The 14,979-nt window shown below is 36.1% G+C and overlaps 2 protein-coding genes across 2 annotated transcripts; both read left to right on the top strand.

The window, feature by feature from the left end:
- Positions 1 to 801: 801 nt before the first annotated feature.
- On the top strand, positions 802 to 3,840 carry LOC113318704 (prohibitin-1, mitochondrial-like). Its single transcript, XM_026566923.1, has 5 exons — positions 802 to 1,081; positions 2,019 to 2,135; positions 2,682 to 2,852; positions 2,995 to 3,207; positions 3,336 to 3,840. Exons 1-5 carry the CDS (start codon positions 902 to 904, stop codon positions 3,528 to 3,530), a joined length of 876 nt encoding a protein of 291 aa, XP_026422708.1. The 5' UTR covers positions 802 to 901; the 3' UTR covers positions 3,531 to 3,840.
- A 9,708-nt stretch (positions 3,841 to 13,548) lies between these two features.
- On the top strand, positions 13,549 to 14,231 carry LOC113315238 (glutaredoxin-C9-like). Its single transcript, XM_026563540.1, has one exon. The coding sequence runs from the start codon at positions 13,635 to 13,637 to the stop codon at positions 14,139 to 14,141; it is 507 nt and encodes a 168-aa protein (XP_026419325.1). The 5' UTR covers positions 13,549 to 13,634; the 3' UTR covers positions 14,142 to 14,231.
- The last annotated feature ends 748 nt before the right edge of the window (positions 14,232 to 14,979 follow it).

Raw genomic sequence — 14,979 nt, 5'->3', positions numbered from 1 at the left:
CGAACTTAGGTTCGGCTCACAACACAACTATATTATGCGCCGAACCTAGGTTCGGCTCACAACTCACCTAAATTATGCGCCGAACCTTGATCTGAAACCTGGATATTGACAACTAATGAACAGTTCGGCAAGCTGAAAGTGTTATTGTCATGAGCCGAACCAACTAGTTCGGCTTGTTTAAAAATATCATAATGAGCCGAACCTAGTCCCGTGTGATCTGGAAGAAAAATTATGTGAGGTTCGGCTCATAAATGTAAGCCGAACTGTTCATCAATGGGTTGGTTCGGCTCATAGATGTAAGCCGAACCTTTTCCTGAGAGTTCAGGAATAAAAAATGTTAATGGTTCAGCTTATATAATGAAAATCGTAGATTTTAACTCACTAAAATCAAGTATATTTTATCTTCATCTTCAAGAGAATGAAAATACGAAGATAACGCAAAAAGAATGAGGTCATTCCGACATTGGACGAAGAAGTTATGATCAAAACAAGATCGAAAGAATTCAGTCTACAGCGGGAAATTCGGCTGATAACTCATCAACACGAGTCAGCCGAACCTAAAGCCTATAAATCAATATTTTCGAAGTGTTTAAGGGTGTATAGGTCATTGCATACCCATTAGACATCCCTTATCAATACACCATGGTTAGGAAAATGACTTTGTATGCCTATAAAGTTTTTGGTATGCTCAATATTATGGTTCTTCGGACTAATCACATAGGCTAATGGGCCCAGGCCTTTGTTGCTGGCTTGGTGAAAGGGGCTAGAGTTCATTCTAGAATTGAAGCTTGGCAAGAGAGAAACTAGAGAGGGATAAAAAAGAGAATATAGAAGAACAAATCACCAGTGAAGAAAAAGAAAACCCCCAAAACCCTAGAAAAAAAAACTTGCTAGAGGAAAAATGAATTTCAAAGATGTTAAGCCTCCAAAGATCCCAGGAGGAGTAAATGCTGCTTCTGCTTTGATCAAAGTTGGAATAGTCGGTGGTCTTGGTTTATACGCAGCTTTTAACAGTCTCTACAATGTTGAAGGAGGACATCGAGCTATTGTTTTCAATCGTATCACTGGTGTCAAAGATAAGGTGATCTATCTCTCACTCTCTCATCCATACTACTTCTGAAGTTGATCTTTTTAGTATGATGTATTTGTGTTTTCAGTCTCCTAGATTTTAGGTTAAATTAGTAAAGCTAGGGTTAGTCTTATGATTTTACTTAATTTCATTTTAGTCTGTGGGTTTTCTTAACTCCGAACCTTGTTTGGTTTTAGGTGGAATTTGCGAAATCATTTTTTTTAGTTAATTTCATTTTAGTTTGTGGATTTTCTTAACTCTACACCTTGTTTGGTTTTAGGTCTGCGTATCTGGTGTAGATTGTTGTTTTGGGGCATTTTGCTTAGATCAGTAGGGGCTTAAATCTTTCTTTTTCTTTAGATTTAAGACTGAAGATTCAATATATTAGTGGCAAGAGTAATATCAAAGTTATTACATATTCCAGACCCAAAGCCTTTGTCGATTATATCCGATACCTCCAGAATAGATTCTGTGAGTGGATGTGTTACTAATAAACTTAGCTAATTTATTACATACCCTATTTACATAGCAAAATGAGTGTTCATCTAGAATATTACAAAAAGAGATGACACTAGACAAAATAGAATTACTATATTCAATGGATGTAATACCAGTCCATAGGAAGTCTATAACGCTCTTATTGTCGTTTAAGAACAGAACCTTCATCACCTTAAGTTTAATTGCCCATCTGGCAGTATCAGGAGGGGCTTAAATATGTGAGATCTATTCTATCTTGATAAAGCAAAATGTTCCTTAACTAGATGTATTCACTGCCTTATGGTATGACGGACCGTTCAAAGTCTTACTTGTTGGTTTAAGACAAGTGATCAGGTTGCAACTTTCATATGTCAGAATTTTCTGTTTTGTTAATGTCTTTATTGTTTGTCTTCTCTTTTGTTGAGTTTGTTCTTTCTTGCTGGTTTTAGTTTGCTGTTGTGGTTCTGTGCAGGTTTATCCTGAAGGAACACATCTAATGGTCCCGTGGTTTGAGAGGCCTGTCATTTATGATGTTCGAGCACGACCTCATCTTGTCGAAAGTACTTCCGGGAGCCGTGACCTTCAGATGGTAAGGTCTTCTAGTCCTTTCCCATGCATGAGAAATGATGATGCTTCTTGCACGCTTGCTAAATGTTTCAAGTAACTTGTTTTTGTCAATCATGATCTCAAAATTTGAACCTTATGTCTAGTTTATGGTTCTTTATCTTCACTTGTCATCCTTTTTTTCAATTGCAGCATTTGAATAAAATAAAATAAATAAATTTGTTGAACTCAACGGTTGTTGTTTTTTATGTTAATAGCTGTGCTTGAGATGTATGATTTGTGCTACCATGTGTAATTATCTTTATGATACTTCATACTCGCCATTGCATCATGTGCAGGTGTTACTGCATGTTGTAAACTAATTTTCTCTTTTTTAGCATGCTTTAAGCAACTGTAGGTTTGTGGAATTTGTCAAATATATCCTGTAGAGTAAGGATTGCAAATTTAATCGTGCCATTAAGTATATTGATAGTGGTACACTTTCTGTAGTGACTTGCTTCAGGCTATCCATCGATGTAGTCAACTCATCTATTATCTTGTACTTGTTCCTCTTTGGCTGAATAATGTACAGGTCAAGATTGGGCTTCGAGTTTTGACACGACCCGTGGCAGACCAGTTACCAACAATATACCGAACTCTTGGGGAGAACTACAATGAGAGGGTCCTGCCATCAATAATCCATGAAACGCTGAAAGCTGTGGTCGCACAATATAATGCCAGCCAGCTTCTCACACAGAGAGAGGTATGCATCTGGGCCGCTTCATACATACCACTATACTATACTACTAAAGCTTACCTAGTATACTTAGAACAACTAGTTTTACATTATGAGCTACATTATGGGAGAAGTTTATGCATTGCTATTATGTTGTTGTTATTTGTAGGCTGTTAGTAGGGAAATACGGAAAGTACTGACAGAGAGGGCTACCAACTTTAACCTTGCATTGGATGATGTGTCAATAACAACCCTAACTTTCGGAAGGGAGTTTACAGCTGCAATTGAAGCTAAACAGGTTGCTGCGCAAGAAGCTGAGAGAGCCAAGTTTGTGGTAGAGAAAGCAGAGCAGGACAAACGAAGTGCTATTATCAGAGCTCAGGTTTGTAACTCACTCATGAAAATAGGTCTTCCTGATTTCCATACGCTGGTTGTCTATTTTCACTTTAGTTCTAACTGCTTACATTACATTATGGGTGATCATTGTCTTACATTGTTTTCTATGTTCAGGGAGAGGCTAAGAGTGCTCAGCTAATTGGGGATGCCATTGCAAACAATCCAGCTTTCATCACATTAAGGAGAATTGAAGCTGCAAGGGAAATTGCACATACAATCTCAAATTCCAACAACAAGGTTTTCTTGAACTCCTCTGACCTGTTGTTGAACCTTCAAGGAATGACCCTGGAGCCAGCAAAATTGAAGTAATTAGTAAGTAGAAACTTGAGATAAAGACAGACCTTTTGTGCAAACCCCTTAACTTCTCTTCTTCTTTTGCTAGTGAAATATGCTGTAGGTTGGTAACGTTATTAGTGTGGGTATTCTCAAGTGTGTTTTTTCCCAAGACTGATGTTGAGGGTACAATAAATGCATTCAGGGAGGGCTTTGGGGGGATTGTATAAAAAAGGGAAACTTCAGTGATTGGTCTTGGAAACATTCAGATTCTACTTTTTGTGCTTAATTTTCAGATTAAGCTGAATTTTAATATCGTTAAATAGTTTTTTGTTAGTTCTATGAATTTTTGGTGCTAGCTCAGAATGATATATTCATGAAAATGAAGCCTGTTGGACCATTGGAATATACCATCTTGCGAAGTGAGATAATGCTGCCACTTGGAAGGAAAGTGACACGGCCTTGTCCAGAACCATTTTTTGTCAATTTTTTTTAACAAACTTATCCTCATCCCCAATACATGTCTCTTTTCTTTTCCCTAACTAAATCTTTAAGCACGATTTTATGCATGTATAGAAAGGTTGTTGCCACAGTTCAGATTTCCGAATATAGATAATTTAAGAGTCGATCTTTGATGACAACGCAAAGGAAGATCTCATCCCCCACTAAGTTGGACCCGCCTTCCATGTTTCTTATATCACCACTTGCCATCAGCTATGCACATGTTGTGGGTTAATCGACTTTTAGGACACATCTTAATACTCCCTCCGTTTCTAATTACCTGGAACTGGATCAGTACTTTTATTTTGAAGGCTATTATTGGGGCGTCACACTCCAATAGAGGGGTTTCATTTGGATTCTTAGTGTCCAAAAATGTGGTTATGGGTTATCCTAACACCAAAACAAAATGTCTAGATTATCCTTGAACTAAAATAAAAACTTAAAAACCTAATCTTTTCTATTTTAATTCAACAAAAAAGCTGCTCCTCTTCATCTTTCTTCTCTTCCTCTGCTCCAAGCATCTCAAGAATCACAATTTCAAACTCCACAACAACAACACATGGTGTATGTTAGGTAATAATCGTTCAAACCCATCTTTGTTTACTCCTTTTTGTGCTTAAAATAGGCTAGATTGAATGAAATCGGAGTAAAATTAGGTTTCAGTTATTCATCTGCTCGTGTTACGTCTGGGTTCGGGTCTAGGTTTTTAAACGTAAAATTTGGAAATTGAAGAACTTACGTCTAGGTTGAATTCAGTCCAACCGTAAAATATGATTTGCATGTAGTCTTACGTCTAGGTTTTGTTTGAATCAAACCGTCCAATGTTGTATTACGTCTAGGTTAGTTTACTAAATTTTCCTTTTGTAAACCTAGACGTAATGTAAATTTTACGGTTTGTATTTCTATAGGATCAACCTGGACGTAATTCTTCCTGTATGTTTTATAGAAGAAGTTTCAAATTGGATTACGTCTAGGTTCGTGGTGCAACTTTACCAGACGTAATCTTCTACGTCTAGGTTCGCTAAGTAACTTTTCCAGACGTAACCTCCTACGTCCAGGATCGCAAAATAAATTTTCCAGACGTAATATACTACGTCTAGGTTCGTGAATTTTTTTTCAGACGTATTCTCCCACGTCTGGGTTTTTGAAGTGTTTTTTTCAGACGCTAACCTAACCTAGACATAAAACAAGTAATAAATACCCATGCAAAAACTATTTACGACTGGGTTTGGATGACAAATCTAACCTAGACATAATTCAGGTTTTGTCCTATTGGAAACCAGTTACGGTTTGGAGTTCTTCCAAACCCAGACGTAAAATTGAATTACAGTTGGCAACGAAGCTCAATCCAACCGTAATTTTCCACGAAAGTCTAAAAATCTCAAACTTTTTACGTACTTAAGCTAGTTTTGAGTGAAATTCAACCCATGAGAGATAGTTTAGAGGTGTACCTGTTGATTTTCAACCATTGGTTCTTCACTTTGTTGATTTATTTCTTCAATTGGTTGGGATTCATCATCACTTTGTGTTAAACCCTCTCTACCATCTAACAAAATTCATCTTCTTAATTTAATTATTATCTAATTAAATTAAAATTAACTACATAAGGATTTTTGGTCATTACAAAATTATTTGAGATAAGAGGTTTTTTATATTACTTGTGGGTGACCCATTTTTGTCTTATTAGGTGACGCCCCTCTAATGGTACGTGACGCCCCAATAATAGCCTTCTTTATTTTGTTCCAAGTGTTGTATCTTTGAACTTTTCTGTAGATGTGAACACCTGATAATTTTTATCAATTTGAAACAACATGTTCGGGAATCCGAATCAAAACTTTACCAAAGCATATCTATATCTGCAATGGTAATTGTTTATTTATCTTTATGATGAATTAGAATTTAGGTTTCACTTGGATTTGATTCTCCGATGAGAAATGAGAAGATCGGGTTATTTGTATCAGTGGGATAACAACTCCAAATGCCGCCCAAACACGAGAATGTCATCTATGGAAATGTCTACATAAAGCTAAGATGAGATAAGTTTCTCGTCGTGCAAGGTTTCTAAAGAAATTTTTTGCTAACCAGTAATGAAGTGATGAGTATGGGGGAGAATGCTTCGACATGTCTTAAAAAAAAACTCCCACCTACATTGAAAGATCTCGGTAATTAAATTGTTCTATGCACAATTGGTAAAACTAGGTTTACAAAAGTTATGCTAGATCCAAGAGCATCTATTAATGTTATGCCTGTTTTAATTTATGATGCTTTAAGTCTTGGTCTTTTCAAGAAAACTGACGTAGTTATTCAAATTGCTGAAAGATCTAATGTTTAACCAAAAGGGATTGCGCAGGATGTTTTGATGCAGGTAAACGGACTAATATTTTCAGTAGATTTCTATGTTTTAAACATGAAAAATGCAAATTCATCCTCGTCTATACCTTCACTGTAGACCATTTATGAGTACTGCTGGAACGAAGATTGATGTCCACAATGGTATCTTGGCCATGGAGTTTGACAATGGGGTTATCCGATTCAATATATTTGAAGCCAGGCGGTACCCAAATGATGGTAATTCAATATATTTTCTAATGTATTGGAGGCAACTCATTGGTTTAAATTTTTTATTCTTTTATCTTGTTTCATATTAGGAATTCCCCACCTTGATTTTACATTGAATGAGTCAATTTATATTGAGGATAATGTAATGTTTAAATGTGGAGAGTGGTTAAGCATATAGAAACTTTTAGTATTCACTTTCGTAGGTAGATTTTTTTTCCCGGATTCCTTGTAAATTTCGCATAAACCTCCAACTTTTAGAGATTTTAGAGCCACATGGTATACTTTCGGTGAGTTTACATACGGAGTTCTTACCAAATAACTGAACTTAGAATAGCTAGAAAACTTACATTCGATATACTTAACCGATTGAGAGAGTAATCACAATGAAATTAACCATGTTGGTGGCGAATTCAGTGCAGAATGTATGAAGTATTAGAGAGTTATCAGTCATTAGTGGAGACTACCCTGTTTGAGTGAGACATCGAACCTTCAATATCCTTTTATAGTGTTTCATGCGTGCTTGTCGATGGGGATTTTCAACAAAGGCAAAAATTGTAAAATCGCATCTGCCCATTAGCATATACATAATATAAATGTATATTTCTGGCCTTGTATCAGAAACATAAATTATGTACTCTTTTTTTTTGCAATCCTCAAGATAATTGAGAATACAGATCCTATTAATAGCTAGGTACCTTGTACTTATCTTACAACCTCTCTAAATATATATACACATATATATACAATATTAAAGATTCACCCAACTGAACTTTCAATATTTTATGTATATAATTTCAGTATTGTATGACTCGGTACTGATTTTTTACAAAAAAATCCCTCTAATTACTGGAATTTTAAAAGAGTTACTAGTGTTTGTTGCAATTCTTCCTAGATTTTCTGAATATGAAGATGTAAACTCGGAATAAGTTGTTGCGTTATTCCTGAATAAATATGCTACTAGACGAACACTTACTAGTATGCAACAATACTGAATTTTTCTTCAACAGTTGCAGAATTTCCATTGATGAATTCTTTGAACTCGTTTCACATGCATATTAAAGCTCAAATTATTATTTGAACAATATCAATTTGCTACTGTATCCACAGTATCGACATAAAACTTACGGAAGTTTATTTAATGATTACATATCTATTGAGATGACTTATGGATATTCTTAGCAGATATTTATGAGTTCCCTATAGTTAGATTACAAGCATATGTTTGTTCGAGCATTTAAAAGCGAAATAGCATTCCCGTTCACCCTCAGAATGGTACATAGAAAAGGACGACATAGAGTTTTCCAAACATGCCCTAACACACCGTTGGGCTAATCCCAGTGCCACACTACCTAAACCATATTAATATGACAGTGGAATTAATGATTATGGAGCTAAAAAGCAAATTGATACGATGCTGGGCTAGTCCCATCCCCAGATTTCCAAAGCTTGTATGGCTCTGGGCTATTCCCAATACCAAATTTCTAACAAGCACTAGCCTCTGGCACTATCTAAAAACATATTGTAACGCTCTAAAAATCCCAGCTATAGCCTAGTGCTAGCACTGCTAAAACATGGCATGGCGTTGGGTTAATCCAATGCCAAATGTCATAATTGCGCTGACACTATCTAAGCTTCGGTGCTAGCCTAAATCTAGCACCATTGTTACCAAAGTGTTAGCCTAAAGCCGACGATGATCATATCATAATGTTAGACTTGACTAGCACTCCTAATCTTGGAAAAATACCAGGTTCTCTGTTCTGCTCATGTGCACATATCGAGTTTGAGTTACCTACTCCACGCCATGAATCGAATGAGCCTCTTAGCTGAGGTCACTTGAGATGCCATCAATGGTCATTCATCTCATCATTGAGTATCAGCTTGCTCGGATTCCCTTGGTATCATCACCAGAGCTCAACACTCTAGTCATGACAATACAATCTACACCTAGAATTACTATGACTTCACTGTTTTCTACGAGACATCAAATATGTCACATGTGAGAATTCTCATTGGGATATTAGTATGACGGTTTACAACAACGTGCAATGTGGTAACACATCCATCAAGAGAAGGTAATAAGTAGTGAGACGATTAAAAGCAGTTGAGAAGATGAGAGAGCAATGGTCATACAACCTTCCCTGACATAACATACACGTTTTCACCACAACTTGCATGACCATCACTTCTCTACTTTAACACAACTTCTCACTAAAATATAAATAGATGACTTCATCTATCAAAAGGGTAAGAGATCTCTCAAATCATAATCAGACTTCCATTAATGAGTCCTTCGTGTCGTAGTTCAATAACTCCACACTGAAAAATTTATCACACAATAATTTCTCAACCTTTTCTGCTTCCCTCCCCTAAGATCAACCTATCATCTCCACCCTTATGACTGAAGCAACGGGTGAATGACTATTACTTGGTCAGGCTCGTCATGTATGATTTTGATTTCTCGAACTTAAAAATTACTTTTATAGTATATTATTTTTCACTCAAAATAACCACGAGTAGAATCATGAGCTATTCAAGCTCGCACCCTTTTCGCATTGTTTTATCTGTTAAGTGCTAAATTTTATCAATCATGAGGTTGACATCAGAATTACGAATCAACCTCATTTTTGTAGTTTGAATTTTAGGGTTCATTACTCTCGAGGCAATTGTCGATAAAAACTCATTATCATCAACAAGTGGAGAATTACAATTTTTTTGAAGAAATTTGAAGACATTAGTGATTTGTGAAGTTTGGGTAGAGAATACCAAAATTGTAAATAATCAAGTGCTAACATCTCTTACCTATGACTTTCTTATTTCATATCATATTTAATCACGTTCTTAAAAATAAATAAATCATATTCATTTATTTATTTTTGTATTCATTCATCAAGGCCGTAGAGAAGAAGAAATCTATAAAGACATTTCGAGACAACAATAATTGAACAATACAAGGTGTGAAAGAGTTGGTTTTCACCAACCAGGTAAAAGAATGACAATGTGAAGTACAAGATTTGTAAGTTATATTTGATGTTGTAAAGGGGAGTGTTTACTTGTAGATCAGATGAGAAGGTGAGTGAGCGCTTTCACCCTCACATATGATTGTATTCTTTTCTTAGAGATCGTCAAAAATTGAAAAAAATCGCCATCCTTTCCGTGTGCAAGTATTCTAATTTTTATTCCATCTTGCGCGCATGATTGAACTATTCCTATCGTTTTTGAGTGGCTAACCTGTGAGGCAGAAGTCGAGGAGAAATGATTATTGATTGATCTCGAGGCTGTGTTCTTTTGTACGACATTGGTTTAACATAATATACCCTCTTTCCCGTCGATTAAGTATACTTATATTTACAATTCTCTTGTACTTCTAACTTCTTATTATTGGGTGCAAAAACTATATGTCCTCATAGCTCTTTGGATGCTTGCGACTTTAGAATATTTAGGAGTTGGACAGGTTTTGTGGGTATATCTCTTGTAACCCTCATGAGACTATAAAAAAAATCATGAGACTATAACTTGTCCTTTAAGGCCTCCTATGGGTTTAAAGGCTTGTTGCATATGCTAAGTGCAACTGTATTCTCAACGAAAGGGAGTTATATACATTAGTTTAGTTTGTTCGAGAGCTAGCAAAGTCTAAGTGTGGGAGAATTTTTCAGGTATCTAAACACCTTATGTATTATCAATTGGTTATACTTTCTTTGTTTTTTTCTTATAAATTTTGTGTTTTACGTTTGTTTGGAGTTTTATAGGTACTTTGGAATTATGTGGAGCAAAAGGAAGAAATGTTCTAACTAGACAAAAAAAAAATTACAAAATTGTGATTTAGAGACAAGTATTATTAACATCTTGACCAAGGTTAAGGGGAGACAAGGAATGCCATTCAGATTTACTAAAGGCAGACACAATTTGATTTAGGGTAACCACTTCTTTTAATTCTCATAGCTGCCCGTATCTGATCAATGTACTTCTTTATTTCTTTCTAGGTCGAGGAGTTTATCACAATTTAGTTCAGGTCGTTGTTCTCTGCTCAACTGAACTTAGTTGAGTCATCGGTTAGCCAAGATCTGATGGGGTTATTTTGCCATGATTCCTTGTCAATGAGACAAGGGTTTCCGTAATTCTAGTGTTTGTTTAGGACAAATTTGTGATGTCGAGAAGAACGCGGAACAAGTAATTAGAAACTAACGGGTACTACAAAGGGTACCAAAATAAATATAAAGAGAAACGCTTTTACAGTTTGTTTATATGGATGTTGGTACCTTCCGGAGAACTTTCATTATCAACGATCATTTGCGCCTGACTCAGTGTCAAAGTCGAAAATGAACGGACCTACGTATATCCACGTAGCCGGCAGAAAACAACAATTTCTCTAGTATGATATGATATAATCCTTCTTTTGTGCCATGTTCATATAACAACAATTTCAACAGTGTGATCTGATCAAATCCTTCTTTTGTGTCATATTCATATTTGACGCGACGCTTGCAACATTGCTAATAGGGGAATCAAATTAAGTGGGGTAGTACCAAAACTATAATAAGACAATAAATTTACATATAGGACAAAAAAAAATTACCTTGACTTGGTACAACCCACTAAACCTGGCACCTCTATTAGCAGTCTTGGACGCTTGGGTTGGTAAGTCAGAGATTATCCACAGCCATCCACCAACCCATATAATTTTGCCACATGTAACGTATGGTATGTTTGTATCATGTGTAATGTGCTTGTATGTGGTGGGCTGGTGTGACCTCTTTAGGCTCTTAGCTTTTTTTTTTTTTTCTTTTTTGATCCATAACGAAGATTAGTTTAAAAGGAAGCATACATACGAAAACTACTGTAATAATAGTTTTACCGTCGTGACGCGTATATGCTACTACATAAGTACGTAAAGACATACATAAACGTGCGAATGCGTTTGTGAGTTGCGATTCTTGCGAATGCTTTTGTCAATAGAAAAAGACATACATAAGCGTGCGGGAAAACATTTTTAAGCTTTAGAGCATAATCTGCTGCACCAGGCTAGTTAGCAATTCGGGATTCGGCAAACGTACGGAACGGCAAACGTACGAGTATTATACGGTTTTGTAAAATTCAGATTCGGTCCAAAATTCGATCAACGGGACGCGATTCGTCAGTAATTCGGAACGGCATACGTACGTGTATAATTCGATTTATAAATGTGTTCGGCTCTGAAAATTCGGTATCTATATATAACAAATAATTTGTATTTATAAGGTCATAGACCAATTTTTATGCATATGTGTGAGTTATTTAAAGAAAAATAAACTTAATATGATGATATTAATAATATATACAACATTAGTTATCCAAGAGGACGTCGTATGGTGGTTTAAATGCTTGGTTAGTGAGTTTGAGATCTCTCTCACCTTCACCTTCAAATCTCTTCAGTCGTTTTTGTTTCATAAAAATTACAACACGTCTAATATTCGGTCGTGTATGCTCGGAAGGCAGTAAAGCCCAAAAAGTGGAGTCTTTGAAAAGTAAAAGCTAAAGAATTTATGGCGAATTAAACGGACGTATCATTCGGAATACGTAAAATTCGTGAACGGTTCGCGAATAATCCGGAAATGCCACATAATACGCGACTTGGGTTCGGAGTTGCAAACGTACGCGAATAAGATGGTAAAATTCGTGATACGGAAAAATTCGTGAATGATTCGCGAATCATTCGCGAACTTACTAACTAGGGCACCAGCTGCACATGAGCTCAAGATTCCGAGCATCATTAGCTAGCCTACCAGAGACAAGCTCATCTTTAACAAATGATCATGACCGTCTAATTAGGTTAAACGTCTTTTTGGTTGGATGATTTATGTAAATCAACAGCTGTCTAAAGACTCTAAACAAAGAAATAGAATTTTTCCCCTTATTTTAATTGATGCGTTGCAAAACCGTTTTTAGTTACCAATGTCTCTGGCCTCAAATTTTTTTTCTTTTTTTTTTTTTGTTCTTATTTTGGATGAGAATAGGTTAACTAGATCTTGCTTGATACTGATGTGGCGTGCACTCCGTCGTTTTCTCAACTAACCCACCAATCTTACCCGTTCAATGCTCTCTTTGTTGGCCAAATTTTAGACCATATGTTTTATAAGTTCGCTTAGGGAGAAATTATCGTTTTAAATGACATCATACTAGATATGTCATGGTGTCATGTCATGGACCTCACCAACCAAACATTTGTTTTATCGGAAAGGAAATCCATTTCGACATCATCTTTTTGGTATCAAGTAAAATCATGGTGGTTAATTACATCATTCTGTGGAGTATCATTTTTTATACAAAAATAAAAACATTATCATTTTACCATTTGAGTTTTGAAGCTGACTTTCTCTGGACATCTTTTCTATTAATATCAAACGTTTTCGGGAGTTGGCTTCTCAGCCATTGTAGGATCAACTAAAACAGAAGGAACATCCGAATCCTAAAGTGTCGATAAATATGATCTTAAGCTAAATCATGAGGAGACTAAACGGAAAAATTGGTGACGTTTATTGCATATGTTAGTGATGCCCCTTTGTTCCGAAATCCAAAGCGAAATGGCTAATTTGCCATGGAATAGGTAGAGTACAGAGTATGGCTGCATGTGATATAATGAAGAAGGAAACGTTGAAAACTTATCATCATGTAGAGTCATCGCAAATGAACTTGCCAAAGTTTGACACCAAACTGACGAATGATTTCTTTTTTAATGGTACAACTGAACTGATGCCGGGTTAACCTTTCTCTAATTCCCCAAACCTCCAAAAGAAGAAGGAAAAGTGTAAGAAAAAAGGTGACGTAATGGGACGTAAGATACCCCAGCATGACGCATGAAAAAACGTAAACAACCGTTGACGATGGCTAGCTGTGCACTTCCTTTCCCCTCCCTAAATCCTATCCTCTTTCATTTCCACATTCGTACCTTTCTTTATTAAATTAACGCCACCATGGTAGTAGCAGTACTTAGCATATATAAATATAACTACATCGCTCTTATCTCCAAGGAAAACTCGAATAATACAGTGAAAAACCTTCATCTCATTTCAAGTAGCTAAGGGTGGGTCAGCAACATTCATCAAGATGCAACAAGCACTTCCTTACAGGTCATGGTTAACTGAAAATACATCAACAAGTCGCTCGACATCCATGAACGAGGGATTGAAATCAGGAAGACCAGCAGACGTGGTTGTCCATCATCCTAAAGCGTTAGAAGAAGCAACAAAAGAAAGAAATATTAAAATTAATATGAATAAGACGATGGTAAAGAGTATGGTAACGGAGAACGCGGTGATCATATTTGGTAGACGTGGTTGTTGTATGTCTCACGTGGTGAAACGTTTACTTCTAGCCTCCGGCGTTAATCCGGCTATTTATGAGGTAGATCGAGAAGAAGATGAAGTTGTTCTCATCCATGAATTGAGAGAATTTGCCACCGATGAGGAAAGTACTAGTATTAATAGGGGTGATCAATTCCCAGCAGTGTATATAGGAGGCCATTTATTTGGGGGATTGGAGCAGCTCATGGGTGCTCATATTTCAGGTGGATTGATACCCATACTGAAGAAAGCAGGGGCCTTGTTGCTTTAGTTAGTTAATATTCCTTTCTCTTTTTGTCTAGTTTTCCATATTTGGCGATCTTGTGGACGATAGTTTGAAGATTTTTGTGATTGTTCCTGTGTATATTTGTTTTAGTAATGTCGTTCTGTTTTTTCCATTCTCCTTTCTTTTAATTGTGAGATCCTTTTACATTTAAGAACTACACATTTCCTAGAAATTTTGTATGATATGTTAAGGACTGCACATCTAGGTACTTGTCACTTGTGATCTTTTTGTTGTTTGATTGTCGGTTTCTTTGTTCCCTTCCGTTACGGGTGACCGCTAGAATGTACATACGGATGTCTTTTGGCATCATATCTCAAAATTGAATCATGCATGACTGAAATGAATTGAACTCTTGGCTTTTTGAGTCCCTTACTCTACACACTGAAAAATGTTGGCGCAACAGTGCCCCGGTTGTCACTCTCGGAGGGAAAAATTCTGTGGTTATATTTGGATGGGAGAAAGAGTTTTATTCATGAGCATTAGAAAAGTCATAAACTGGTTGTTCTTTTTTATTTTTTGCAAGACTAATAATAAGTAGCACGGGTACTAATAGCAAGAAATCTAATAATATGGTTTATGTCTAGATTAATCTTTTCATCTTTCTTTTTTGTTTTCTCTTCCCTTCTAAAGAAAACCCTAAAATCTTTTCATCTTTCTTGCTCAGATTTGGTCATTTTGGGCCAGATCTGAGCAAGGACTATTGTTTTTCTTTCGTTTTAGTAGATTTTTGTAATTGAATAAGATGTTGTTTTTTAATTTATGGTGTCTTTTGATACATTTCTTCGCCATTTTGGTGATTTTAACTTCGCTTTTTAAGCGACTC

This window comes from Papaver somniferum, chromosome 10, assembly GCF_003573695.1.
Source record: "Papaver somniferum cultivar HN1 chromosome 10, ASM357369v1, whole genome shotgun sequence".
NCBI lineage: Eukaryota > Viridiplantae > Streptophyta > Magnoliopsida > Ranunculales > Papaveraceae > Papaver > Papaver somniferum.
The sequence above is the reverse complement of the archived record's forward strand: the minus strand, read 5'-3'. Positions and strand labels throughout refer to the sequence as shown.

What these genes read in the sequence shown, in the direction of transcription:
- LOC113318704 (XM_026566923.1), top strand. Translation starts at nt 902, where the DNA reads ATGAATTTCAAAGATGTTAAGCCTCCAAAGATCCCAGGAGGAGTAAAT. An exon ending in TCACTGGTGTCAAAGATAAG is followed by an intron (nt 1,082 to 2,018) that starts GTGATCTATCTC and finishes GGTTCTGTGCAG; the next exon opens with GTTTATCCTGAAGGAACACA. An exon ending in GGAGCCGTGACCTTCAGATG is followed by an intron (nt 2,136 to 2,681) that starts GTAAGGTCTTCT and finishes AATAATGTACAG; the next exon opens with GTCAAGATTGGGCTTCGAGT.
- LOC113315238 (XM_026563540.1), top strand. Translation starts at nt 13,635, where the DNA reads ATGCAACAAGCACTTCCTTACAGGTCATGGTTAACTGAAAATACATCA.